Genomic DNA, 25,421 nt, shown 5'->3' with positions numbered 1-25,421 from the left:
CCAGCCCTCCCGCAGAGGGCTCCGGTCCCAGTGCCCAGGGCTCACCGGGATGTCCGTTTCCTCGGTGACGATCTTGAGCACATCTGTGACAGAGATGTAGCCCAGCCGCTTGGCGATAGCCAGGGGAGTGGTGCCATTCTGTGCCAGGAAGGAGGACCTGGGTCAGCGGCAGCCCCAGCGAAGCCCAGGCGGGCGCTGGAGCTCGCCGTGGTGCCAGGGGGTGCTGCTCACCGTGCTGATCTCGTTGGGCGAGGCGCCGTGCTTCAGCAGCAGGGTCACCACGTCCGTGTGGCCCTGCTGCGCTGCCTGGTGCAGGGGGGTGTAACCCAGCTGCAAAGGAGGGCAGAGGGTGCTGCCATCAGTCCTGGGAGCCTGCTGCCCCAGAAATGCCCTCAGGCCTCACACTGTGCTCCATGCCCGGAGCGTGAGGGCAGCTCCCTCCCTGAGTGCAGAACCCAGCACTTGCCCAGGGGTGGAGCTGGACTAGAGCAGCTTCCAGCCATGGAGACAGGAGGGTTAGGAGCAATGCTGGGGGGCAGAAGTGGAAGCAGGGAGAGAGGCTAAGCCCTCCCTAAGCTGCTGCCCAGGGCAAAAGGGTCTTTGGAGCATAGGACATCTCTGTACCTTAGTCTTGGCATTGACATCAGCCTGGTGCTGCAGCAAGAACTTCACCAGCTTGATGTTCCCGTAGTGGCTGGCCACATGCAGCGGGGTGTAGCCCATCTGAAAGGTGAGATCAGGTCTCAGCCTGCCCTCAGCAGTGCCTCCTGCCCTCCTGCACTGGTTATGCTCATCTCATGGGCAAACCCCCATGAAGCAAGGATGGAGCACACACGAGGGTTCTGCCTGAGAGCCTGGGACTGGGGCAGAGGGCACACAACAGACCACACCATGTTGTGCCTTGAGCTACAGGGGTAAGCTGTAGGAGCAGGCAAGAATCATCCTTCCAGGAATGAGGAGGGGGGGAGAGAAGAGTCCCCAAGATGCAAAGGAGGTGGTAAGGGCATTTGCAAGAGGGCAAACTCTTGCACAAAGGAAAGGACAACTGCAGCCCCTTCTGGGGCAAGCCCAGAGGTCGTTTCCCCAGCCATGGCCAGGGCACTACTTTACCCTGGTCGTTGCATCCACTGTGACTCCATGCTTCACCAGAACGTCAGCAACCAGCACATGTCCCTCTTGGGCCACGAGGTGGAGAGGAGTCAGCCCACTCTGCAGACAGAGGAGGTCTGAGCACAGTGGCAATGCCATCACTGCAGCTCTACCAGCAGAGATAAGTCAGGTCTCCAGCCTGGCAAACTGACCAGCACTGTGCTGCTGCCCCACTCACTGCTGCCTGAACTCAGGGAGGCGTCTGGGCAATCACTGCCTGCTGCTCCCTGCTCCCAGCCTGGCAGGATGTGCCAGGACAACTCACCTTGTTGCCCAGGTCGCCGTTGGCTTGCTTGGAGAACAGCAGTGCCACCATGTCTGCGTGGCCCTCCTGGGAAGCCAGGTGCAGGGGAGTGACCCCCTGCAGGGACTCGGCGTTCGCAGAGGCCCCGTACTGCAGCAGGCTGCTGGCCACCTCCATCTGGTTCTGCTTGGCAGCGATGTGCAGGGGGGTGTACCCGTTCTGCAGGCAGAGAGGCTCGCTGCAGTGCCAGCCTGCACAGGAGGTGCCACCTTGCTTCTGCAGGCCAAGCCTGCCCTTCCCAGCCACCCCCAGAGCTCAGGGGTGCAGGCTCACATCTGAACCACCTCCCTGACAGCATCCAGCCCTGAAACTGAGGCCAAATCCTGCTGTTCCAGCCAAATCAGCACAGGCATCCCAAAGAGCACTTGGGTCAGCTCTGCCCGGCCTTGGCCACCCTGGGTTTTACCAGCATGAATGCCCACAGCAGCACTGGCGCTGCGGGAGGCCAGGGCAGACGCACTCCTTCTGCCAGGTGCCTGGCTGAGGTGTGGAGCAAACCTCTCGACGCGGAGGTTCATCACTCAGGCAGGGAACGCCTCGAGTGCTGCCTCTGCTGCTACGCTAGAGGAGCCCAGCAGCTGGCAGCCAGCCTCTGCCCAGGGTGACGCACAGGCTGCCGGTGACGCAGAGCCACGGGGGACTGGCACCGGTGCCGCCTGCTCCCGCTGCACGCCCAGCAGGGCTGCTGGCAGCCTGTGCAGGAGAGAGGCGAGGGCCAGATGGGGAGGGCCGGCACCAGCAGCCGCTCGTCTGTTCTGAGGCTGCAGCTTCTGCAGACCGGGCAGGAAGCAAAGCTGCTCTGCGGGGAGGTGCCCGCCGTGCCCGGGAGGCGCAGGGTGGCTCTCATGGGGCCCTGCGGTTCCTGGCTCACAGCTTCCCAGCTGCATGCAAACATCCCTGCCTGGCTGCAGCACTGCTCCCCAGGGCTTGCCAAGGGAACATGTCCTCAAACAACAGCCAGCTGGGACTGCCCTGGCACAGCCTGCCTGCTGGCACAGGCACACCGCTAAGCACCCCTGCATGTGCCACCGAGCTGGTGGTGATCAGTCATGGATGCATAAAATGGGTTGGGTTGGAAGGGACCTTAAAGACTATCCAAGGCCTCATCCAACCTGGCCTTGAACACCTCCAGGAAGGGGCAGTCACAACCTCCCTGGGCAACCTGTGCCAGTGTCTCCCCACTCTCACTGCTAAGAGTTTCTTCCTTATCTCCACTCTCAATCTCCCCTTTCCTGTCTCAAAGCCATTGTCCTTTGTCCTGTCACGCCCAGCCCTTGTCCAAAGTCTCTCCCCAGCTTTCCTGTAGCCCCTTCAGGTGCTGCAAGGCTGCTCTAAGGTCTCCCTGGAGCCTTCTCTTCAGCAGGCTGAACGGTCCCAACCCTCCCAGCCTGTTCCCAGAGGGGAGGTTCTCCAACCCTGTGATCATCTTTGTAGCCTCATCTGGACCTGCTCCAACAATTCCATGTCCTTATGGTCAGGGCACCATAACTGGATGCTTGTTTAGACCCTTGTGCACTCCCTGTGAGCAATGCTGGCCCCAGGCTGGCAGGCACTGGGCACATGACACACCCCCAGGGCCACCCAGGGCAGCCGTACCCAGGCTGAGCTGTGTGGGGAGCTCCCCTTGGGAAGCAGCAGCTTGACGATCTCCAGGTTGTTGTGGTGCACAGCCACATGCAGTGGGGTCAGGCCATTCTGGGGGGAGGGAGAAAGCACAGAGAGGTGAGACAGAGACTCTCCCCACACCACACCACTCCTCCCACTGCCCCGGGAGCAGCACCAACCTTTCCTGCTGCATTGGGGTGAGCCTCACGTTCCAGCAGCAGCTCTGCCACATCCACCTTCCCGTACTTGGCTGCAACGTGGAGAGGGGTAAATCCTTTCTGAGGAGAAAGGCAGCCCATCACAGGGTGTACAAGGATGAGGAGGAGAGCACTGGCACTTGCTGTGGCACAGCAGGAGGCTGCCCCTCCTGTGATGGACAGGGACACTGGGCCACCAGCCTGCCCAGCTTTGCCCCAGCTGTGCCATGCCTTCAGCAGCAGCAGCAGCCACAACAGCCTACCTTGGTCATGCAGGTCTGTGAGGCACCCTTGTCCAGCAGGGCCAGGGCTGTGTCCACGTGCCCCTCTCTGGCAGTGATGTGCAGGGGTGTGTGCCCTGCTGTGGTGGCCAGGTTGGGGTTGGCACTGTTCTCCAGCAGCAGCCTGACCATGCCCGTGTGGCCGATGCGTGCAGCACAGTGCAGAGGAGTCTGGTCATCCTGCCAGGGGACAGAGCAGCTGTTCTGGCACACCTGGACCAGTCCCTTGCTTGCCATGCCAAAGGGGCTCCTGCTCCTGCTCTTGCACAGCCCCTGGCAGGCTGGGCTCTGGGCAGGTGAGAGCAAAGGAAGCAGCAGTGACTGTTCCTGGAGCTGGACTGTCACACAGCTTCTCTGCACCTACCTTGGCCTTGGCGTTGGCTTTGGCTTTGTTCTGCAGCAGGTACTTTGCCACATCTGTGTGCCCAGCTCTGGCTGCCATGTGTAGGGGTGTCTCCACTTTCTGCATCAAGAGGAAGACAAAGCAGTGAGGCCACAGCAAAAGACAAGCCCTCCTGCAGTCAGTCCTCCAGTCTGAGCACAGAGGAGCAGTGCCCACAAACTCTTCTGCCTGCTGCTGGTTCCTCCCACCAGCATGGAGCTCCAGGGGTTGCTCAGGAAAGCAGAGAGCAGGGCACTGGCAATCTCCACCTCATGCTGAGTTCCCATAGCCCCAGCCAGGATGGGACTCACCACATTGGACACGTTAGGAGAGGCTCCACGCTGCAGCAGGGTCTTGACGATGGGCAGGTGCCCCATGAAGGCAGCCACATGCAAGGGAGTCAGGCCAGACTGTGGAGAGAAAGGGGCCAGGAGTCAAGAGAGGGGCTGATGGCCTTGCCAGCATCCCTTCCTGCCCCCTCCTCCTTCCTGCAACACACTCCAGAGGCAAACTCTGGGTCCTCAGGCTGGCTCCAGCTGCCTGACAGCTGCTCTGAGGGCAGCACGGAGAGCTGCTGCCTCCCCTCTACTCTGCCCTGCAAGGAGCAGGGTATGAGTTGACATTTCCACAAACAAGAAGTCTGGAGCCTTAAAGAGCTCTAAGCCACAGTGAAGAAGGTGCCTGGGGACTAGCAGAGGCAACAGAGCCATCAGCCCCCGCACCACTGCCTGCGCTGCACAGGCTGCAGGAGCCCCGGGGCTGGGCTGCAACCCACCTACCTCTGTGACAGCGTCGATGGAGGCTCCTGTCTTCAGCAGCAGCTCCATCACCCGGACGTGGTTCTTCTTGCAGGCAATGTGTAGCGGGGTGAAGCCGTTCTGCGGGCAGACAGAGGCAGTCGTATCCCAGAACGCTCTCCCTCTGCCCGGCCCCAGCCCTGCCTGCCCCCTCCTCACTCACCAGGGCTCGGGAGTTGGGCTTGGCTCCCTTCTCCACCAGCAGCTTGGCCACGCGGTGGTGCCCGCAGTGCGCAGCCACATGCAGGGGCGTGAGGTGGTCCAGGGTGATGTCGTCGATGTCGGCGCTGTACTGCAGCAGCAGCCGCACGCAGTCTAGGTGGTCTCCCTGCGCTGCCATGTGGATGGGCGACAGCCCGTTCTGCCACCACAGAGAGGGCTCAGGGCCAGGGCGGGCACCAGGTGCCACACCCAGCCCCTGCCTCACTGCCCGGTACACAGCTCTGGGCGTGTTCCCCTTGGTGCTACTAGAGAGGAGTCCCAGAGTCCCTCACCAAGTTCTTTACAAGGAGGGTGGGGAAACACTGGAACAGGGTCTCTGGGGATGTGGTTGAAGCTCCTTCCCTGGAGATGTTCAAGGTTAAACCTGATGTGGCCCTCGGCAGCCTGCTCTAGTTGGAGGTGCCCCTGCCAAGTGCAGGGCGATTGGACAGGATGCCCTTTGAGGGTCCCTTCCAACCTAATGTGTGACTTCCAGGGGAGGAACGTTGAGCAGAGGGCAGGGCCTGAAGAGCTGCTGCCATGTGGCAGGCTGTCCCCAGCCCATCTCCTTCTCAGGGCTGGTCCCTCTAAAGCAGTCAAAGGGCTTCAGCTAGGGCCAAAGAGGAGGGCAGGAAGCTTCTTACATCTTGGCAGGCCAAAATCTCAGCCCCAGCCCGATCGTGGGATGGCTTCCAGCTACTGTGCACAGCTTGTCAGTCCTCTGTGGTGCCCTGGGACCTGGCACCAAGTACAGCCTCACAGAGTCCCATGGGTACCTTGGTTTTGGCTTGAATGGGAGCCCCGTGGTCCAGCAGGATCTCTGCAATCCGCACGTGTCCGTTGCGAGCCGCACAGTGCAGGGGGGTCAGCTCATCCTGGAGAGAGAAGGGGCCAAGGGCTCAGCACAGGGCTGCCTCTGGCACAAGTGTGACAGAAGCTTTGGGCTTGTTTGCAAAATAAGGCAAACCTGAGCCTGCCCTCAGCCCCCAGCACACACCCACTGCAGCCATGCAGCCTCCTCTCACCTTCACCCTCACCCCCCGAGTGCACCAGGAGCCTTCCCTAGCACACCCAGCAAGGTGTTCACAGGGCATGGATTGGGCAGTGCAGCATGGCAGTGCTCCCTGGATGCAAGGAGCTGGGGGAGGGAGAGGGCTCATGGACTTGCTGGTGATTCAGAGTGGTCTCACCTTGGTCCTCGTCTCGATCTGGGCCCCGCGGTCCAGCAGCAGCCGCACCATGATGATGTTGCCCCGGCGGGAGGCTATGTGCAGGGGAGTGATCCCATTCTGGCAGGAGGAACAGCATCTGTTAGAGGCAGCAACTCCTTCTCTTTCCCCCGTGGAGCTGCAAGGAGGCATGGGGCAAACAAAGCATGGAGGGCAGAAGAGAGCTAAGCCCCTGCTCAGGGGGATGGGAGAGAGGGTGGGCACCTGCTGCTGCAGCCCACTGCTAAAGCCCATGGACAGAAGCTGCACAGAGCTCAGAGGAGAGCAGCAGCCCACGGACATGGCTGCAGCCATGGGACTGGAAGAGGCAGGACAGCTGCAGGGACTGTAAGCTCTGCCCTGCAGTGACCACACCCAGCTCTTCTTCAGCCTGGACACAAGGTCCCGAAGAGCTTCCAGGGGTCCATGGCTGCAGCTGACAGAGTAGTAAAGGCCCAGGCTGATTGTTAATGGCAGCTCCCCAGACGTGCATCAGAGCACCACCTCCTGCAGGGTCCCATCTCACCAGCGTGCCCTGGCAGCTGCTGCTGCACTAGTGTAGAAGGGAGGCACAGCATCCTCCTCGGGTGCTACAGCAGCAGCAGCCCCAGCAGCAGCAGCCCCAGCAGCCTTCCTGCTTTGCACTGACCTGGGGTGTGAAGTTGACACTGGCTCCACGGTTGAGCAGTAACTGTGCCACGCTGAGATTCTCGTAGTGGGCTGCGATGTGCAGGGGAGTGAAGCCGGTCTGGGGGAGTGTGGGAGGGATTGGCCCAGTCAGACGCCTGCTGCCAGGCTGAGCACAGGCAGCACGCCAGGCTGCCAGCCCCGGGCAGGCGGGAAGGCTCCCGGAGGCAGGAGGGGGCAGGCACAGACCTTGGAGAGGACGTCGGCGTTGGGGTCGTTCTGCAGCAGCACGGCGGCCGTGCGTGTGTCGTCGTTGCGGGCGGCGATGTGCAGGGCGGGCAGCCGCACCTTGCCCTTCGTGCCGTAGTTGATGAGGTGTGCCACCACGTTCTCGTGGCCCTGCTGCAGAGCCACGGCCAGCGGCGTGAAGCCGTCCTGCCGAGGACACGGAGGTGACACGGGGGGAGCCGAGGGACAGGGAGGTGACACGGGGGGAGCCGAGGGACAGGGAGATGACACGGGGGGGAGCCGAGGAGCCGCGGCAGCGCTCGCTGCACCCGAGGGGTCCTCCCCAAGGGTCTCACCTCGGTGGCTACGTTCTGGTTGGCTCCGTTTTCCAACAAGAACTTGACGACTTCCAAGTGGTTCTCCTGTGCTGCCATGTAGAGGGGTGTGAAGCCTTTCTGCAAGCACAGGGCCATGCACATCAACACAATTCTTCCCCCAGTTTCTAGAGCTCCTTGCAGACCTACATCCCATCCGCAGCCACACCCCCAGCGCGCTGAACTGGGGCAAAAGCAGGCACAGTGTGGGTGGGGACAAAGGAGAGAACTGGCAGTGGCAGAGCAAACGCACAGAGCTGGAGCCAATGCTCCTCACATCCAGAGGGAGCTAAGGAATGCTTCCCGAGGCTCAGCTCAGGAGGCTCTGCCTTCCACTCGCTGCCGCCACTGTCCTCCGCTTCAGGGACCGTCAGGCAGAAGCTACAGAGCTTGCAGCCCCTCCAGGCCCAGGCAGGGCAGAGCAAAGGAGGCACAGCATGCAGAGCTGCAGAGGTTACTGGAGACCTCATGGCTGTGCCAGGGAGGTGCTAGTCACAAGGCCTCCCAGGATGGGCTCAGGGTCCCTGGAGCTGTTCAAGGCAGGACTGGACGTGGCACTTGGTGCCATGGTCTGGCCTTGAGCTCTGTGGTAAAGGGTTGGACTTGATGATCTGTGAGGTCTCTTCCAACCCTGATAATACTGTGAAACTGTGTGTGCTGCCATGGACTCCCTCAGAGAGCCCATATTGGTCTCCCCATACCTCCCAAGACTCCCTCCCCACCACTCACACACTCATCTTCTTTCCAGAGCCTGGCAGAGCAGCCCTTGCCCCTGAACAGCACTGGGAAGAAACTGCAAGGGGCTGCTGAAATGTCCACGCTGGGCACAGTTCCCCCCACAGGGACACCACCGTTATGCCTGCTGGGTGCTTTTCCCACCCCACCCCAGGAAACTCTACCTGTGACTGCGCATTGACATTGGCTCCGTAGTTCACCAGTTCCCGGACCACATCCTGCTGTCCAGCCAGGGCAGCGATGTGCAGGGCTGTGTTTCCCTTCTGAAAGACACCACGGGGAGGTGCTCAGAGGCTGCAGCAGCCCAGGAGGCTGGGCAAAGGTGGGTCTGACCTGGGCTAGTACATGCAAACAGAGCAGCTGGCCAGGAACAGGCTGAGGGGCAGTGCAGCCCTTGCTCCATGCTGTACACCAGGCAGGCAGGGGACATGCCAGGGGACCAGTCAGACCCTTCACAGTGGCTGGCCAGAGAAGAGATTGATTTCATCTTTCCCATGAAGTCCCTGGCAGCAAAAGCTGGATGCATTGTCAGACCCGGTGTATCTTCAGCACCGGGGGATGAGGAGGGGAGGGAGCATGGGGGAGCTGAGCTGGCAGAGCTGCAGTCTGCAGCCCAGGCACCCCGGCAGAGCTCAGGGATGAGAAGCAGGCTGGAAAATGCAGACACAGGCTGCTTCTGACTTGTGCCTTTGGGTGGTGCGGCAGAACGCCAGACTCTGCTCCTCGCCCTGCCAGAGCTCTGGGGAGGTGGCAAGCCAGGGTCCCCCCCTGCTCTCACAGCCCTTCAGACGGTGCTGGAGGCTGCTCCTTTGCCAGCCCTGCCCGCCTGCGCCCTTGTCTGGCTCGTCATCGAGCCACACCCCGCCGTGGTGATGCAAGGAGAGGAGGAGATGTTATTGACAGCACCAGAGCTCTCCAGGCTTGTGAGAGCGGTACTGAGGCCATCTCAGTGCTGCAGTACAAGAGGCTGCCCCGAGCCAGCAGCCGATGTCGGCAGCTGGGGGTAAGGAGAGCTTTGGCACATAGTGTGGCTTCTGATACTCCCTCTTGAGCCCACAGTGGTCCCCGTGTGTGGAAAGGCATCTCCCTGGAGGTGCCCAGCACTGCTTCAACTGTGCTGAACTCAGAGCCTGGTCCCCAGCTCCCAGCTCCCAGCACAGCCTTTCCAGGGGCTGCAACAGCTCTGATTCACTGCTCAGCTACTGCTGCTCTACCTGGCAGCAGGGGCAGGGTGCAGAGCTGTGACTGCTGTGACCAAAGCTCCCTTGTCCTCACCTTGGTCGTTGTCTCCAAAACGATCTCCTTGTGCAGCAGCTCCACCACCATTTTCACGTGGCCCTCCTTGGAGGCCAGGTGCAAGGCATTCAGCCCATTCTGGGGGGAAGCAAAGGTGGGAGAGGGGCATTAGTCACCTGCTGGGGCTCCCTGGCACCCCCCCTGCTCTGAGCTCCTGTGCAGACACTGCAGTGGGCACTTAGATGAGCCCAGGCTGGTGGGAGCAGGTGCTGCTGCCTTGCTCTCAAGGCATGACAGGTGTGCTCAGCTCCCTGCCATGGTCAGCTCCCTGACTGCAATTGCAGGCAGCTGAATGCTGAGCTGCTGGCTCATGCTGGAGGTTTCTCCATGCATCCCCCAGGGGAGGGCTCCTGTGCATGGATGGTGCCATAACTCAGCACACAGCACCACAACCAGTGGTTGCCTCAGTCCTCCCTGCTCTTGACACATACCTGATGTCAACTCCTGTCTGCTCAAGTGACTTTCCTTGGGGTCCCACTCCCCCACAGTCAGGTTTCTGAAACCCAAAGCACAGAGCTGGGCTTTGTGCACTGCCCAGGGTGAGGATGCAGGGAGCTGCAGAGAGCACAAGCTCTGACCCTCCACAGACAGAAGTGCAGTGAGAAGCTCTGCCTGGGACTGCCACTTTATCAAGCAAATTTAAATCACAACACTTCAGGAGCTTCCAGTCCAGCTGTTGGCTTCTCCCTGCCTTTGCAGACAGCACACCAACAGCTCCACCCTGTAGCTCACGCTCAGCAGAGGGTCAGCTTTGACCCCTCAGACTTTAGCTGCAGCCAAGAGTGCAGAGAAAGCATTTGGCTGTGCCACTGCTAAGCTCTACTTGTTCCAGGAAGCTCCCAAACAACTGAAGTGACTTCTCAGGAACATTTCTGGGTGTGCCTCTGTTCAGTTTGCTTTTTTCCCCTCTCATGGAACCTGAGTAGTAGGAGCAAAGGGCTGGACAGTGCCATCCCTGGGCTGTCATGAGGAGGTGTCAGGCCAGACAGCACCCAAGAGGCTGAGACAGCTTCTGCTGCACTATTCCTCACACCCTCTTCCACTCTCCAGGTGTGAAAGAAAGGGCTGGGATGCTTGCTGGCACAGAGGTTAGACCCTGAGATCCCTTTCACTCCATAAGGCAAATTTGCCTTGTCCCTCACTGCTCCCAGGTGGATGCACCATGTTTGCCCAGCCCTACGCAATGCTGTCATGTGGCAGAGAGATGCCAGCTCCCTGGGAGCCACAGTCCTGCCCAAGTACTCCACCTCCCAACCATCTGCTCCAGCTCCTGTAGAGTGCTGGAAGGTCACTTCACAGAATTGCTTCATCCCCACCTGAATATAAGCAGAGGAAGATGAAAATGCCCAGGGAGGCTCCAACTGCACCCCTCAATGCCTCATTTAACTCAGAACAGCTTAAAGAACATTACCATGCTGGGAAAAAAGCTTTTCCAGCCTCCCTCACTCAAAGCACCACTTACCCAGCACCAGAGCTGGAGTCACAGAATCTTTTGCTCAACTCTGACTACAGCATAGAGAGAAAACCCCTAAAAATCCACAGGCTTCTTCAGCACCCCAATTCCAAAGTGCCCTAGAGCCTCAAGCACTAAAGACTTCCTTCCAAGGGCAGATGAAATGGGAGCAATGCAACAGGCACAGAGTAGAGCAGCTGAAAGGAGATGGAGGAGAGGGAGTGCATGGGATGGGGATAAAATGCAGGGGTGTCATGGGGTCTCTTGGACAGTCTGGCCAAGCACTGACAGTGCTCTGGCTGAGACACATGGAGTGACAGAGCCAGCAGTGAAGCCACATAGGGCTAAAGGAGGATGCTCCTGTACACTTCTGCAGCCACCTTCAGCTATTGGCAGGCAGCTCTAAGGTCCTTCTGGAGCCTTCTCTTTTTCAGGCTGAACAGCCCCAGCTCTCCCAGCCTGTCTCCACAGGAGAGGTTCTCCATCCCTCTGATCATCTTCATGGCCTTCTCTGGGTCCTCTCCAGCAGCTCCAGGCCTTTCTTGTGCTGGGGGCAGCAGAACTGGAGGCAGTGCTGCAGGTGTGGTCCCAGCAGAGCAGAGGGGCAGAGTCCCCTCCCTCGTCCTGCTGGTCACGCTGCTCTCGATGCAGCCCAGCACACGGCTGCCTTCTGGGCTGCCTGCACATCTGAGCTGTTCATCACCCGACATAATTAACCTTTCGGATGCTGAGGAGCTGTGAGCAGTCTTTACTCTCTGGCTTGCAGCCCCAGGCACAGTGTCTGCAGAAGGTGGTTTCCCAGCAGCCCATCGATGTTTCTGCTCCAGGAGCAATGCGGGATGCCTTGCACGTTTGCTCTGGCTGTGACAGCTCATCTGCCCCACAGCCTCCACAGCATGGGCTTCATTTGGGAGGTGCCTCACTCCCTCCACTCGGTGCTGCAAATGCTGCCCAGAAATCCCAGTTAGTGGCTGTCAATGTGACAAGTGCAGCCTTGCAGACAGGCACCCAAGGTGAGGCTTTGCATCCAGCCTGCACCAAAACAAAGCAGGGCCCTGCCCTGGGCTGCCCCTCAGGACTGGGACTGGCCAGCCCTACAGAGACTAGCTCCTGGCACAGCACTGTTCCTTGCTGCTGCTGGTCCTGGCAGCAAAGGAAGCTCATCCTCAGCCCTCCAGCTCCTCGTGGATGAGTTGGGAGCATGCAGGAGTTTGAAAGGCAGGAGGTGGATGATGAGGAGGCTGATGCAGGTGGCAGCAGTGAAGGGGATGCGGTCGGCGGGATGAAGATCAGATGGCATGTCAAGGTCTCTGCACTTGAGCAAGAATACAGGGCCTGTGGGATAGGTCTGACCACATATATCCCTCTTTATTTGATACAGGACATGTGAGGTTGGACCTTTCCCACAGGTCTGATATTCCTCAGGAGGAAACCCCAAAGTGCCATCTAACCTCAGAGCGATGGCAGGAACCAGAGACGTCCCCAAGAGCTGTGCCTTGTACTGTTGCAGCTCTGTGCTCCTCACCAAGGTCTTAAATCTCCTCACCAGCACCAGACATCTGGCTGGAAACAGGACTTGCAGCTGGACAGTGGAGACAGCTGATGACTGTCCATCTCTTTGGGTGAGGAAGAAGTCCAAGGTCATCATCTTTAGCCTGTGGCTGGGCATCCCTGCTGCCATTCCTTGCAGAGCCCTCTCCAGAACCATACCTTGGTCTGCACTAGAGTGGTACAGTGTCCCCCAGAGCTGGGCACAGTGCTCCAGGTGGGGTCTCACCAGAGCAGAGCAGAGGGGCAGAATCACCTCCCTCGTCCTGCTGGCCACACGGTCTCTGCTCTTTTCAAACCCCTCCTAAATGGTGACAGGGTTAGAGCCTCTAACCCACCAGCAGGTCCCCGTGGAAAAGCACATCTTCAAAGGACTCTGAAGCTGAACGTTTTTACCTCTTCTCTCTCTAAGACTCCTCTGATCTAAATCCCATATGACCCCCCACAGCCCCAGGACAGAAGTCTTTGAGAGCATCTGGATGCTAATAATGAACTAATAATCCAGATAACACAGTGGTGAACTAAATGAGCATCTCCTGAGCGTTCCTCAAACCTCATCTAGTGTCTCAGAGAGGAGAATGCAAGCTGCAGGGTGCCCCAGGGGCCTGCAGAAGCTCAGCTGCCCTGCACAGAAGCACCACCCAGAAAAGAAAAGGAGCTGGTGACATTTGCTGTGGCCTCTGCCGTGCACAGACCACTGGCTCTGAGGCACATTTGATTTGGGGACCAGGTGACTGCACACTTGTGCTACCTGCTGAGCATCCTCTCAGCACCACTACTGCCCTGGAAAGCAGCCCACAGTGCAGTCTGTCTGTCCCTCCAACTCAGCCCAACGTCCCCCTGAGCTTCTCCCTGCAGCACCTGCCCCAGTTCAGGCTGAGCTGCTTGCACTTGGCAGCTGCACAGACACAAAAGGTTCTGCTGGTTCTGTGCAGACAACTTCTCTGTGCAGCTCCCCTTAGAATCATAGAATCAGCCAGGTTGGAAGAGGCCTCCAAGCTCATCAGCCCAACTTAGCACCCAGCCCTATCCAATCAACCAGACCATGGCACTAAGTGCCCCAGCCAGGCTTGGCTTCAACACCTCCAGGGACAGCAACTCCACCACCTCCCTGGGCAGCCCATTCCAATGCCCCTTCCTGGGGTAGACCTCTGTGATGGGCTGGGAGAAGCTCCACCTGCCCTTCCCCTACCCAAACACCAAGACTGGCATTTTGCTGACATCCTCTGCTTGTGTTAAGCTGCAGATTCTGGGAACCACAGAACTTCAGAGGTGAAATGTGAAAGCCTGGCAGGCACAAGGAATATCCCCAGAGTGATTTATGTGACATCTCACTCACAGCTCTATCTGCTCTGCTCTCTGATAGCAGCTGAGCCCCTTCCAGCTGTCCCAGTCACTTGTCACCTTAAAGCAGCCTCAAATTTCCCTCTCTGCTTACCTGTCAATGTCCTCTGCTACACTCCAGCCAGCACTGCCAAGCTCCTCAGATCTTTACAGCTACTGTTGCCCTCTCTGCCCCAAAAAGCACTGGTCCAGATCTGCCTTCTGGTCAGACATTTTTCCCCCCATCACAGCACCTATTTCCACTCACCTCACCTCTGGAAGCCTCCCCAGCAGGGGATGGCTCTTGTGCTGCAGGCTGCCCTGCATAGTCTCTCTCTGAGCTCAGTTCTGGTTAGGTCCTCCCATGCCAGCTGCCTGGCACAGGTAGGGGCAAAGGGCTGCAGGCTGCCTGGAGACCAGCAGGGGCTGGTGCAGGGGAAAGGAGGATGAAGTCTGCCAGGACACTCACCTCTGCATCCCAAGGCCCCCCTGCTGCACTGGCAGTCATGGCTCTGTGCTCTGCCAGGCTGCTGCACACCTGTCCCTCAGCCAGGCATGCCACAGCTCTGCAGACACCTCTGGAGGCTGCACAGAGCCTATGCAGAGCAGATCAGCTCCACCCAAAGCTGCCCTTGTACCCCACCTAACCCAGGACCTCATCTGTGCCACCCTCACATGCTTCATCAGGAGCCAGGCACACTGATGGGGGGCAGTGGGGACAGGACAGGTCTCCCCCATCAAGTTTTAAACCTCCTCTGCCAGGCATCTGTTTAGCAGCCAACTTCTGCTCTGCCCCACAACAGGCAGGGCTGTGGCAGCAGGGCAGCAGCACAGTGAGGACATCGTGCAGCTCACTGTCACATCAGCTAGAGATGGCACCAGAAGCCCTGTGGGTTCCACCTACCTGGTTACAGGTGTTAATATCTACCCCGTTCCTGAGGTGATCCAGGGCTTTGTCCAGATTCCCAGATCTTGCAGCTCTCAGGAAACTGGTGGCAGCATCAGCCTTGGGGAAAGAAAACAGAAGCATGAGGCTCAGAGTCCTCCTCCTCTTCCCCATCAGCAGCACAGGGCCAGCTCCTCACTTGGTTGGAGAGAACACGGCTACAGAGACCAGGCAGGGAACTGCTGGGACAGACTGAGGTGTCCAGAATCAGACAGGAAAAAAGCAGGGCTTAGATCTGCACTTGGAGTGAAGAGCATCCAGATGGTAGGGCAGGAGAGAGCCACACGAGGTCTGCAGCTCATCCCAGCCCTGTGGGCAGGGTAGGGAGGAAGCTCTAAGAGCACTCCTGCAACCATGGCAGCCTCCCGTGGCCCAGGATGTGCCTCTGTGTCCTGGGTGAGAGACTGAAGGGATGGGTGAGACACCCACTGCAGCTGTGAGCCCACTTGTGCTGTCCTCCAGAAGCTGCTGGGCAGGGGGAGCTGAAGCACCAGCACCAGGGACAAGGCTCCCGGCGGAGCATCCTGCAGCCAGCAACTCTCCCTTCTGACAGGCAGGAGGCTGTGCCCCCCCGCACCACCCTGGGCAGGGCTCAGCAGCACTTCCAGCAGCACCATTTAGCAGTGTAAGGCAGCGGATGAAGGCCATGGAATGACTCACCAGAAGCTGGAGAGCAGGGTGGGAATGCAGTGATGTGGTGCTCTGAGGCTGGGGCCTTGGGCTGCTAACCACGAGCCAGAGCCCAAAGGGTTCTCTGCAGCCAAGAGCTGAGACAGCCCTGGCAGAGGTGCAGGACACACTCTCCTCTGTCAGCTCCAACAGAACCCCTCTAGTAACACCCACGCTGGGACTGACCAAGGCATCTGCTGTGCTGTGGCAGCCTACATCCTGCTATCCTAAGTCAGCCTTTAGTGCCCACATCCTGGCTGTGGAGCACCATCCAGGGCTAGGAAGCAACTGGATAGGAGCTGGAAGCAGTGTGGCCACAGAGGACAGCACTAGAGGCAGGGATGCACCACATGGGTTTGGGCCTCCTCTCTTCCCTTTTCTTTACAGCCTCAGCTGTTCAAATCTGGATTTTGGAGCAGCAGCACTTGGCTGCCTCCCCCCAGCCCATCCCTCCTGCCCAGCCCTCCTACCCCACAGAGGCTCAGCCACATCCTGGCCCCACTGTCCTGCTACCCCCTGAAGAAGGAAGGTCCCCAGACAGGGTGTCCTGACCCTCACCGTGCCAGGCACACCCTGCAGAACTCAGCCTGGGTTCTGCAGCAGTGGCCGTGTGCCATGGCCCCTTCTGGGGCAGCCCACGGGGTCAGAGGACAGGGACGGGCGGTGGAGGCAGCACCACCGTGCCCCGTCCCAGTGCGCAGCCTCTGCGTGCGGGGGGAACATGCGCTGATGGCACAGCCTCCCGTGCCAGCTGGCTCCACTGGCTGCCACCTCAGAGGAGAGCCCTGTCCAGCTGGGAAGAGCCCCCAGATCCACAGCAAGCTGCTGGCTTTGCGCAGGGCTGCGGGCACAGCGGGGCCAGGGCACGGCAGCCCAGCAGGATCAGCTGCTGCGAGAGGCAGGGGCAGCACTAGCACCGTGCTCAGCACATTCGTGCTCTGAGCCTTGGCAGCTGTCTGGGGTCCAGCGAGGAAACAGGGACAGCTTCAAGCAACAGGCTGAATGCAAAGAGCTTTTCCAACTCCAGCCCTCGCTGGGAGCCTCAGCATCTCAGGCCAAGCCCAGCCACAGGGCAGCACCTCGGCCGCGCTGCCGCACACCGGCCACAGCACAACCCTTCGGCAGCAGCCCCCTCGGGGAGCCAAAGCTCAGCCCAGCCAGGCTCTCCCACCCACGGGACACACAGGGAGCTGCAAAGATCGGAACGGTAAAGCTCTCCAGGCTCCAGCAGCAGAGGTGCTCCCGAAGCCCCAGCACGCCCAGCAGCAGACTACAGGCAGCAAGCAGGCAGAAAAGCAAAGCAGAGCTTCTCTGCGGGCACGAAGGAGCAGTGCATGGTATACTCACAGCCACGTCTGGACCAGACCTGCCCTTTCGTGCTGCCATAGCCGGGCACTTCAGCTGAAACCTGAGCCCGGTGTCCCCTCTCTCCCTCCTTGGTTCTCTGCTCCCTGGCTTTCAGAGAGCCACTAAGTTGCATTGCATCCTAGCTAAAAATACAGGCTCCGGGCTCGCTCGGGCGCAGCCCCTGCAGGGATCGCCAGCCACTAATGGAATTTGTTCATTTTCTCTCCATTACGGTGTCAGACAGGATATTTAATACCCAGCTGCCTCCGGGAAGCAGCCGACTGCTGCCAAGCGCAGGGAGCAGGGCAGAGCTGCAGGTGCCGCCCCAGGAACAGCGGAGGAAAGAGCAGCCCCGCAGCCGTGCCCAGGAGCCTGGGATCTCACAGGTAACACCAGCCAGGGAGGAGAGGGCTGGTGGGTCACTGCTGGCCCTCTGGATGGTTTCTCCAGGGTGTTGGAGAGGTCTGAGTGCTTCCAAGGGACTGCCCTCTTGCTCTCCGTGCTCAGCATGCACCTTCTGGAGATGCACAGAGGGATGGAGGACATCAGACATCAGCAGGCAGACAGCACATGGGAGCCAGAGAAGAGAGGGCAGCTGAGCTGAGGCAGTAGATCTGCATCCACGCTGCCTGCTGCTGCCAGCCTGCCTGTGGGACTGCCCCTGCCAGACAGGGGACAGTGGTTCACCACAGCTTGCTTTGCTCTGGGGTGGCACAGGGATCAGGACCACACCGGACCAGCCAGGGAACCGAAGCGTGGAATGGGTCACTGCCAGCTCCTGAGCATCAGCAAGAGGGAGCAGTGACAGCCAGAGGTGCAGAGACCCCACGGGCACAGGCAGCTGTGCAGATCAGACAGAGACAGACACCCCAGTGAGCTCCACACTAGGGTACCTGAGCACACACACTCTGCACAGCTGCTGCCCACTGACCAGCACAGAGCATGGCATGGGCATGGCACCTGCATCCCTCTGGATCTGTGCTCCCAGGCCCAGGCAGTCACTTGCTATCCATGTGCCCCATGAGCTTCCAGATGCAGCCTGCCTCTGCTGGTTTGCCTTCCCTCCCTGGGAGTCGGTGGAGTTTTCATCTGCTCCTTCCCCTTCTTAGCACTTTTCCAGGAAGGAACTGTTCCAGGGGAGAAAAGAAAGTGCCTGACCTGCCACTGCGTGCCCCTGGCACACTGACAGCACTGCTAAAACCCTACACACAGGTCTTGTGCTCCACAGCTTTGTGGGCATTCAAGCTATGAAGGGTCAGGGGGCTGCTGCCAGCAGTTCCCCAAGGGAGAAGCCTCAGAACTGGACTTTACAAAGTGCTCCAAGATCTTCTAAAGCAAAAACCATAACACAGCACATCAGACTCTGCTCCTGCTCCTCTCCTTCCCTTTCCTTCCTCTTTGCTGCTGACAATCATATGAGGAGAGGCTGAGTGACCTGGGACTTTTTAATCTGAGAAAGAGAAGACTGAGAGGGGATTTGATCAATGTTTCTAAATATCTGAGGGCTGGGGGTCAGGAGGGGGGGACAGGCTCTGCTCACTGCTCCTGGGATAGGCCAAGGAGCAATGGATGGAAGCTGCAGCACAGGAGGTTGCAGCTCAACACAAGGGCAACACAGGAGATTCCAGCTCAACAAGAGGCAACTTCTTGCCTGGAAGGGTCCCAGAGCCCTGGCACAGGCTGCCCAGAGAGGTTGTGGAGTCTCCTTGTGTGGAGCCTTTCCAGGCCTGTCTGGATGTGTTCCTGTGTGCCCTGAGCTAGATTGTCTGGTCCTGCTGTGGCAGGGGGTTGGACTGGATGATCTTCTTGGGTCCCTTCCAACCCCTGACATCCTGTGAGCTGTGATCTAAATTTTCCCCTTTCCCTCTCCTGGTCCTGATTAGTGGAATAGTTCCTATTCACAGGTGTCCTCCTGATCCCATGAGCCTTGGCCCAGGGAGCATAAATACTGCCTGCTGCTGTCTGAACATCCTACACACCCTTCCACCCAGCTTGAGAAGCCTGGACCTGACCAAGCTCATTGCATCATAGCCATGGCCAAGGCAGTAAGCAAAGAGAAATTCTGCCAAGCCAGAGGCTCAGGCTGGATTGCAAAGGCTGCTTCAGTCTTCTGGCTGTGGTCAGAGTCCTGCTTTAATCTCTTCTGGCAGTGCCTCACTCACTCCCACCCAGGGAGGAGCTCCCACCAGCTCCTTCTGCACATCACTGATAAAGAAAGGGAGGGGCTCAGCATTGCCTCCTTCTGCCAAACGTGGCCACCTTTGTCAGGAGCCTGCTCTGTGCAGGCTGCTAAATGCTGCAAGGAAATGATCCCAAATGCAAATGAGTTCAGGGACTGGTGATGATCTCATAGTGTTTTCTGGGACACGAAGGCAGGCAGGCAGCAAATCACCACGCTGTTCCAGACTGGCAAAAGGCACACATGCATCCTGCTACACTGCCCTCTTTATCCTGTCTGCCTGCCTGGCTGTTCTGTCTGCAGCTCCTCTGGTGCAGCACCGAGGCAGCCTGAGCAGAGGCTGCAACTCCTCTGTGGTTTCTGCAGCACCCAGCATGAGGAAGCTTCTTGTTAAGGAGCTCCAGAGCAGGTGGAGCCTCCCCACTGCAGGGATGTGCAGACAGGTCTGTGGGACTACCTGGAAGATGCCCTGCTGTGGACAGGGCCAAAGATGCCACGAGAAGGGACTGGGTGCCCTTTTCAACAAGTCTCTGACTCCAGCAGTCGGTGCAAGGCAGCCCTGCCTGTGCCACACCACCACCGCCTGGCCAGAGCACAGGCAGGGATGGGCAGCACACCCAGCCAGAGGCTGCCAGCATCCCCCAGACCTTCTCACCCCTTGCTTGGAGCCAGCCCTTCCCCTGCTCCACTGGGAGAGTCACACAGGCCTGTTACAGAGGGAAAAGAGAGGTCACCGTGAGGTTTTGCCTGAGGAGCAGCATGGACCACCCCTTCTCTGGGGCACTGTAGCAGCAACGTCAGCCGAGGCACTTGGCAGAGGTGTGCAAGCTGTGTGAACAGCTGACAAACAGCAGGAGGGGGCCAGGACCCCTTCCAAAGCCAAGGGCTGCTGCTGCAGGGGAGGCAGAGTTTCAGCAGCAGCCCGACCTGGGGGAGGCAGCAGTGACTTTCAGCCCTGACAAGCAGGCACAGTTCTTTCTGCCCATGGCCACTCTGCCAGTGAACAGGGGCAAACAGCACCCTTCTGTCATGGGCTCATAGGGCAGAGGACAGAGGAGGCCCAGCAAGGAAACACCTGGCAGGCTGAGCAGCACACAACACCCCAACAACCAGAGAGCCCCAGGACCAGCTGTGAGATATGAACCTGAATCCTGGCACCAAAGGCAGGTGGTGTCCTACCTAGGCAGTGTGGAAATGTCCAACTCACCTCACCCAGTCACTTCCAGGTGCTGCTGCCAGGGTGCTGGCACCCAAGGTCAATGCTACCATCTGAGGAGGCAGTGCCATAAGGCTTGCAGCAGTCCCTGATGTTTGCTTTGCCATTTCTTTGCTCCTGAGGGGTTGTCTCCAGTCGTGGACACAATCCTCACCTTTGGAGCTTGTTTCCAGCAGGGACAGCAAAGCCTTACAGCAGAGAAGTGCTTCACTTAGAAACAACTGCCCAGCCCAGGGATTTCTCTGGCACCAGAGCTCTTGGACCTCCCTGCCTTGCGTTTCATCCAGTGCCCAGGTCTGAAGGTGATCACCTGGTTCCTTTCTGCCCAGGTGAGAAGAACAGACTAGACCTGGGAGCACACGACAAAAGATTAGGAGCAAAGACAGCACCTAGGGCCTAAGACCATCAGGGAGGATCAGAGAAATGGAATGGGAGGTTCAGCTCAGGATGCCCGGAGGCAGAAATCACAATGACCACCTCACAGCGACTTCCTCTCCTGTCTGTAAGCACGGAAGCCTGACATGCTCAGTGGTCCCAGCAGTGGAAACAAAACCTATTGGCAGGTTTCTGCCTTCTGAGGGGAAGACAGCATTCAGCAGAGCACAGCACCTCCAGAGAGGCCACAGGAGCAGAGCTGCAGGCAAGCAGCCAGCAGAGGATGGAAAATGAGCTACCAGGCACATACTGCAAACCCAGATGAAAGAGAAAAGCAAAAGCATCAGGAAAATTCATCAGATGAAACAATAAACCCACATGGCCAAATTCTAGTCTCTCATCATCCTCAGCCCTGCCCAATGGATTCAAGACAAGTACATCCATATGCCCAAATTCTCTTCTCTCACCATCCTCACCTCTGCCCACATGGTCTAGGACAGGCCTGCAGACCTTAAGAGAGCTGCTGAGAGCCAAGACACAAGAGGTCATGTCTAGAAGGCACCCCCCACCTCACTTTGCTCTCGTTTCATGCACCAGCCTGAGTAAACCTTTTGCCCACAGTTCTTTCTGCTGAGTGGAGATCCCACAACACTCCAAGTCCCCCCCACAAGGCATGTACCATGGAGAGTGACAGTTTACAATCCCAAGGGAGATCCCCAGAGCAGAATGCCAGGCAGAGCCCAAGCATCCTGCAGCAGGTGGATGGGAGCATGCAGGAAATGAAAGCTCTGCTCGTGGTCCTGCAGCAAGGCACCGCTAGAGCTGGGAGAGAGCTCAGCACAGCTGGCAGAGGAGACATCCCATAGCCAAAGGAGGGCCCCTGAGAGGTCTGTGGGAAGGGAGGCAACTTGTCAGTTAGCATTTTGAACGTGCTGAAGAGGGGACAAGCTTGCAGGTACTGGCACCAGACTGCCCCTGCACCGTGGGCAATCCTCCACCGTGACCTCGCCAGGAGGAGCTGGCTGCTGGAGTGCTCATTTCTGGGCACAGGTGACCAGAGGGTTAACCAGTTCTGGTCTGTCACTGGTGGTACGGTTCAGGGCCAAGGTTAACTTGGTTCCTGCTGAGCATACTCAAGTACAGACAGCATCTGTGTAGCTATTGGGCTCCTTCCTTCCCCCCCTCACAGGTCCCCTTTGCTGACCGCTGAACCTGGAACAGGTTCAGGACCGTCAGGAGGGTGGGTATCAGAAACAGCTTAATCTGCATGGAGCAAGAGCTTGGGAGCTGTCCCTGTACACCAGACTGATCCTTCTGATAAGGACCCCCCTGGTGCCACAGCCTGTAGCTCGCCTCTGGCAATTCCCTCCTGCTGCTACTGGATTTTCTAGGTAGTAACATCAAGACCTTGTTCTGCCGTTTGCAAACCATCACTTCCCCAGAGAAACACAGTGCTGGGTCCAGCAGCAACGAGCAGAGGGAGGACCAGGGAGCTGGAGAGCTTTTCCTGTTGTTCCTTTCCCACAGAGCCAAAGCAAGGCAAGAATTAACACAGCTACTGCTCCTGCCAGCTGAGGCCACGCACACCCAGGGGAAAGCTGTCACTCTGCTTTGATGTTAGCAGGAGCCTCTGCTCTCTGCACATCCTGAAAAAGAAAAGCTATTTTTGCCTCACCAGAAAACATACAGACTGTGACTGAAGACAATACAGGAGAGCTTTTAGCTCAGGCACTACAGCCCTTCTCACAACGTACCAGGGCCTCCAGCTGCTGAGAGGCTGCTCCTCAGCTCCTGCTTTCCTGATGCGCTTCCTTCCTGGACCACAGCACGGCTCAGGCAGGTGTGCAATGAACACTGGGCAGCTGGAAGGGCTCCAGAAGGTTGCTAGTGCAAGGGAAAGAGCAGAGCCATGCTCTGAGCTGGCCTGATGGGACTCAGGCAGTGGGGACTAAGGCACAGCCTGCAGAGAGGGCTCTGGGCAGTGCCTTTGTGCTCGGGGGATGCACTGCAGCCCCCACGATGCCAGCAGGCTCCTCGTGGAGAAACCACCTTCCCTTTCCCAGGGCTGCTTATAAGCTGCTCCTGATTTCTGCAGTCAGCTCTGACTCATGCTCTACCTTTGCTTCATCAGGGCTTGTCCACACCTGCCCTGCCTGCCTGCACCAGCAGAAGCACTGCCAAGGGGGCTGTCTGCTGGGACCTGGCAGCAGTCACAGTGCCTGCGCCGCGGCTGCAATGCATTCCCTGCCAGCAGCGTTCAGCAGCCTGCTCTGGCCAGTGCTCAAGGTGCAGCCTCCGGAAGCCATGCAGGGAAGAAAGCACCGACAGGAAAGCACCTGAAGCACAGGCCTGGCGAGGTGTCCCTGCCAGCTGATCCCTGGTGAGGGGGCATGCGGGCAAAGCCGGAGCAGCACAGCCACCTGCTCCTCGGCAGAGCTGGAGCAGCACTGTGCCTAGAGAGTATCACCTCCTGCACCTGTCCCACAGCTTCGGGTGGGTAGAAGAGGAAAGATGAGAACACAGAGATTAACATTTACCATCCTGAGAGCACAAAAAAGTCAGCACTTGGTGGCACCTCCCTTCTGCCAGCAGAGCAGTGGGGAGATGGACGAGGCAAGCACAGCACCAGGGGACCCTCACTGTTCTGGATTCCACACCAGGCTCTGACATTGCCTCCCAGCATGACCTCAGGCAAGTTCCCAGTGACCCAAGAAGGGCAGCAAACCCTTCCTGCCATCCTATGGCCCATTTAGCCAAGGGTTGTTTATCTCTGGACCAGACTGACGTCTATGTCACTGGCCAGGGTACACCTAAACTCTCACCTGCAAACCAGCACCAAGAGAACTGACCTGCTCACTGCCCTCTCAGTGCTGCCCACTGAGCCCCTTACCATGCCCAGGTACTCACCCTCAGGTAATGCAGGCATGGCATGGCTGCAGGAGACAGTCAGCTCACCCTGCACAGCCAGGGTCTGCAGCTCTGATCAGCTGAATGCTGCAGCCAGACCGAGTGTGAGCAGCCAGGCTGGCAGAGGTTTATCAGAGCAGGGCTGTGCCCTATCGCCACTCACAGTCGCCTGCCCGTACGCAGGCACTGCGGGGAGGCTCCTGCCTGGAGGCTGGAGATTACACATAGGTGGTCCCACGTCAGGAGCTTAGGGAGAGCTGCCAGGCTGGACAGGAGTGAATGTCCTGCCTGGGGAACACTTCACAAACACATGTGTGAGCTGTAAAGAGGGAGCAGCCAGTGCCTGTGTGAGCCCTGCCCTGCCAACAGCACAGAGGAGACTCGCGGAGCACGGTGGAACTGCTGCCTCTTGGTTTGTGCTGCACACAGCAGGCTGGGCCAGAGGCAGGCAGCAGAAGACCCAAGATCATGCCCTGGTCTCTGCAGACCTCGGCTGGGCACAGCCCCAGATGAAGGACACCGAGATGGAAGCGGAGTGGCAGAGGAGATCCAGTGGCCCCGTCCCAGGGCCCGCGCCCCTTCCCCCCTTCTACCTGCGCATCAGACTCCTGCTCCAGCATCCCTTCAGGAGATCCTTGCTTGCAGCAAGAAGGCAAGGGGTCCACACTGGATGGTGCATGCCCTCTCTGAAAGACACGCAAGGAGTCACACCAGTTGTTCAGAGGAACAGAGCTCCTGGAGACCGCTCCCGTCCCACCCTCTCCTGTGCTCAGGGTGGCTGCAGAGCGATGCTCCCCTGGCACTCCTCTTCTGCTAGCCCCATCCTGGACTCAGCAGCTCAGCTGGGGCCATCCTGACAGACCACTGGGGGGCTGCAGGAGCTGCACAGCCTGGTTTCTGTGTCTAGCTGCTGTTGGCATGGCCCTTTTCGCAGTTACAGGTTCAAGAAGGCCAAGGCACTTCCCCCCAGGGCCAAAGCAGTGGAAGCTTGGCCGGGAGGTGATGACACCTGGAGAGGCCTGGGCAGCACACAGATAAACACGGCTTGTGACTCCTGCAGCCTCAGAGACAGAAGGCAGCAGCTCTGCCAGCTCTACCTCCCTCTAAACAGCCCAGCCCACCACTGGGAAAGCTTTTAGCTGCTGAGAGGCAGGGAAGGTAGGTCAAGAGAACCTGTCAGGATGGAAAAATGCTTTGCATTACATAGAAATGGAGAGGTTCATACTGAGCAAAGGCCATGTTGAAGTATAAGAGCAAAGCAGAGTCCTTGCCTCAGCCTAGGGAAAACACCTTCCCCTTCTCCAGTGCCACTCAGCACTGCCCTGGAAGTCTGGGATCCCTCTGGTAAATACCAGAGCTATGATAGACTCCACCTCCAGTCCAGGCAGAGCTCAGATGCTCATTGTCAAAAGCATGGACACTGCAACTGCTGCCACATTGCATTTGCTCTAAAAAGTGCTGCTGCTCCCCATCTACAGATCAACACCACCAATGCCTCAGGTCCTGCTGCCCTTTTTCCCTTCTCCCCTGCATAACTGTGTGTCAGGAACACAATATGAGTCCTCTGCACCCTCAAAACAGGATCTTACCAGAGCCTGCCCAGAGCTGCTGCCTCTGCACAGCCCAGGTCCTGCAGCCAGCAGGGTAACAGCTGCACCTGACAGCCCCAGGAGCAGGACCTGTGCCCTCCAACCCACCTGGGGCTACCTCACACCACAGCTAAGGGACAGGCAGTGTTTCCAGTGCCCATGAGGCTGCTGAATGGATGCCTCCCCACTTCCAGCACCAGTCCCCCCTCAGGCTGGGGCTGGGATTTAGCTTTGATCTGTGCAGCCTCTGGCACCAGTAGGCATCAGCAGTGCTGACTTCCACAGGCTTGTTACAGGTGAGCTTAGGGATGGATGAAGCTCTGGGGCAGCAAAGCCTTTGGCTGCAAGTCTGCTGAGTAGCCTCAGAGTGGTGCAGCCCTACAGATTCCCAGGCTGGTGGATGCCCTTCTCCAGTTTGTGGCAGGGAGGTTGGAGCAGATGACCTCTGAGGACCCTTTCACCCTGAGCCGTTGGATGATTTCTGT

The 25,421-nt window shown here is 58.7% G+C and overlaps 1 protein-coding gene across 7 annotated transcripts in view; it reads right to left on the bottom strand.

Annotated features, from left to right (window-relative positions):
- ANK1 (ankyrin 1) overlaps positions 1-25,421 on the bottom strand; it is a 64,703-nt gene that overhangs the window by 17,428 nt on the left and 21,854 nt on the right. For 6 of the 7 annotated variants that reach the window (XM_064175699.1, XM_064175701.1, XM_064175703.1 and 3 more), the window contains exons 2-21: positions 14,613-14,714; positions 9,364-9,462; positions 8,253-8,351; positions 7,336-7,434; positions 7,001-7,186; positions 6,774-6,872; positions 6,107-6,205; positions 5,693-5,791; positions 4,879-5,076; positions 4,698-4,796; positions 4,230-4,328; positions 3,901-3,999; positions 3,519-3,716; positions 3,238-3,336; positions 3,050-3,148; positions 1,415-1,612; positions 1,111-1,209; positions 625-723; positions 232-330; positions 46-138 (exon numbers count right to left, since the gene is read on the bottom strand). In XM_064175699.1, coding sequence (XP_064031769.1) covers positions 46-138; positions 232-330; positions 625-723; positions 1,111-1,209; positions 1,415-1,612; positions 3,050-3,148; positions 3,238-3,336; positions 3,519-3,716; positions 3,901-3,999; positions 4,230-4,328; positions 4,698-4,796; positions 4,879-5,076; positions 5,693-5,791; positions 6,107-6,205; positions 6,774-6,872; positions 7,001-7,186; positions 7,336-7,434; positions 8,253-8,351; positions 9,364-9,462; positions 14,613-14,714 — 2,361 coding nt within the window. Of the gene's footprint in view, positions 1-45; positions 139-231; positions 331-624; positions 724-1,110; positions 1,210-1,414; positions 1,613-3,049; positions 3,149-3,237; positions 3,337-3,518; positions 3,717-3,900; positions 4,000-4,229; positions 4,329-4,697; positions 4,797-4,878; positions 5,077-5,692; positions 5,792-6,106; positions 6,206-6,773; positions 6,873-7,000; positions 7,187-7,335; positions 7,435-8,252; positions 8,352-9,363; positions 9,463-14,612; positions 14,715-23,347; positions 23,443-25,421 lie in introns of those variants that run through there. The other variant, XM_064175702.1, reaches the window with a different exon arrangement.

The sequence above is a fragment of the Pogoniulus pusillus genome, chromosome 42, assembly GCF_015220805.1.
Source record: "Pogoniulus pusillus isolate bPogPus1 chromosome 42, bPogPus1.pri, whole genome shotgun sequence".
In the NCBI taxonomy this organism is placed as follows: domain Eukaryota; kingdom Metazoa; phylum Chordata; class Aves; order Piciformes; family Lybiidae; genus Pogoniulus; species Pogoniulus pusillus.
Note: the sequence above shows the minus strand (reverse complement) of the source record. Positions and strands in the feature narration are given on the sequence as shown.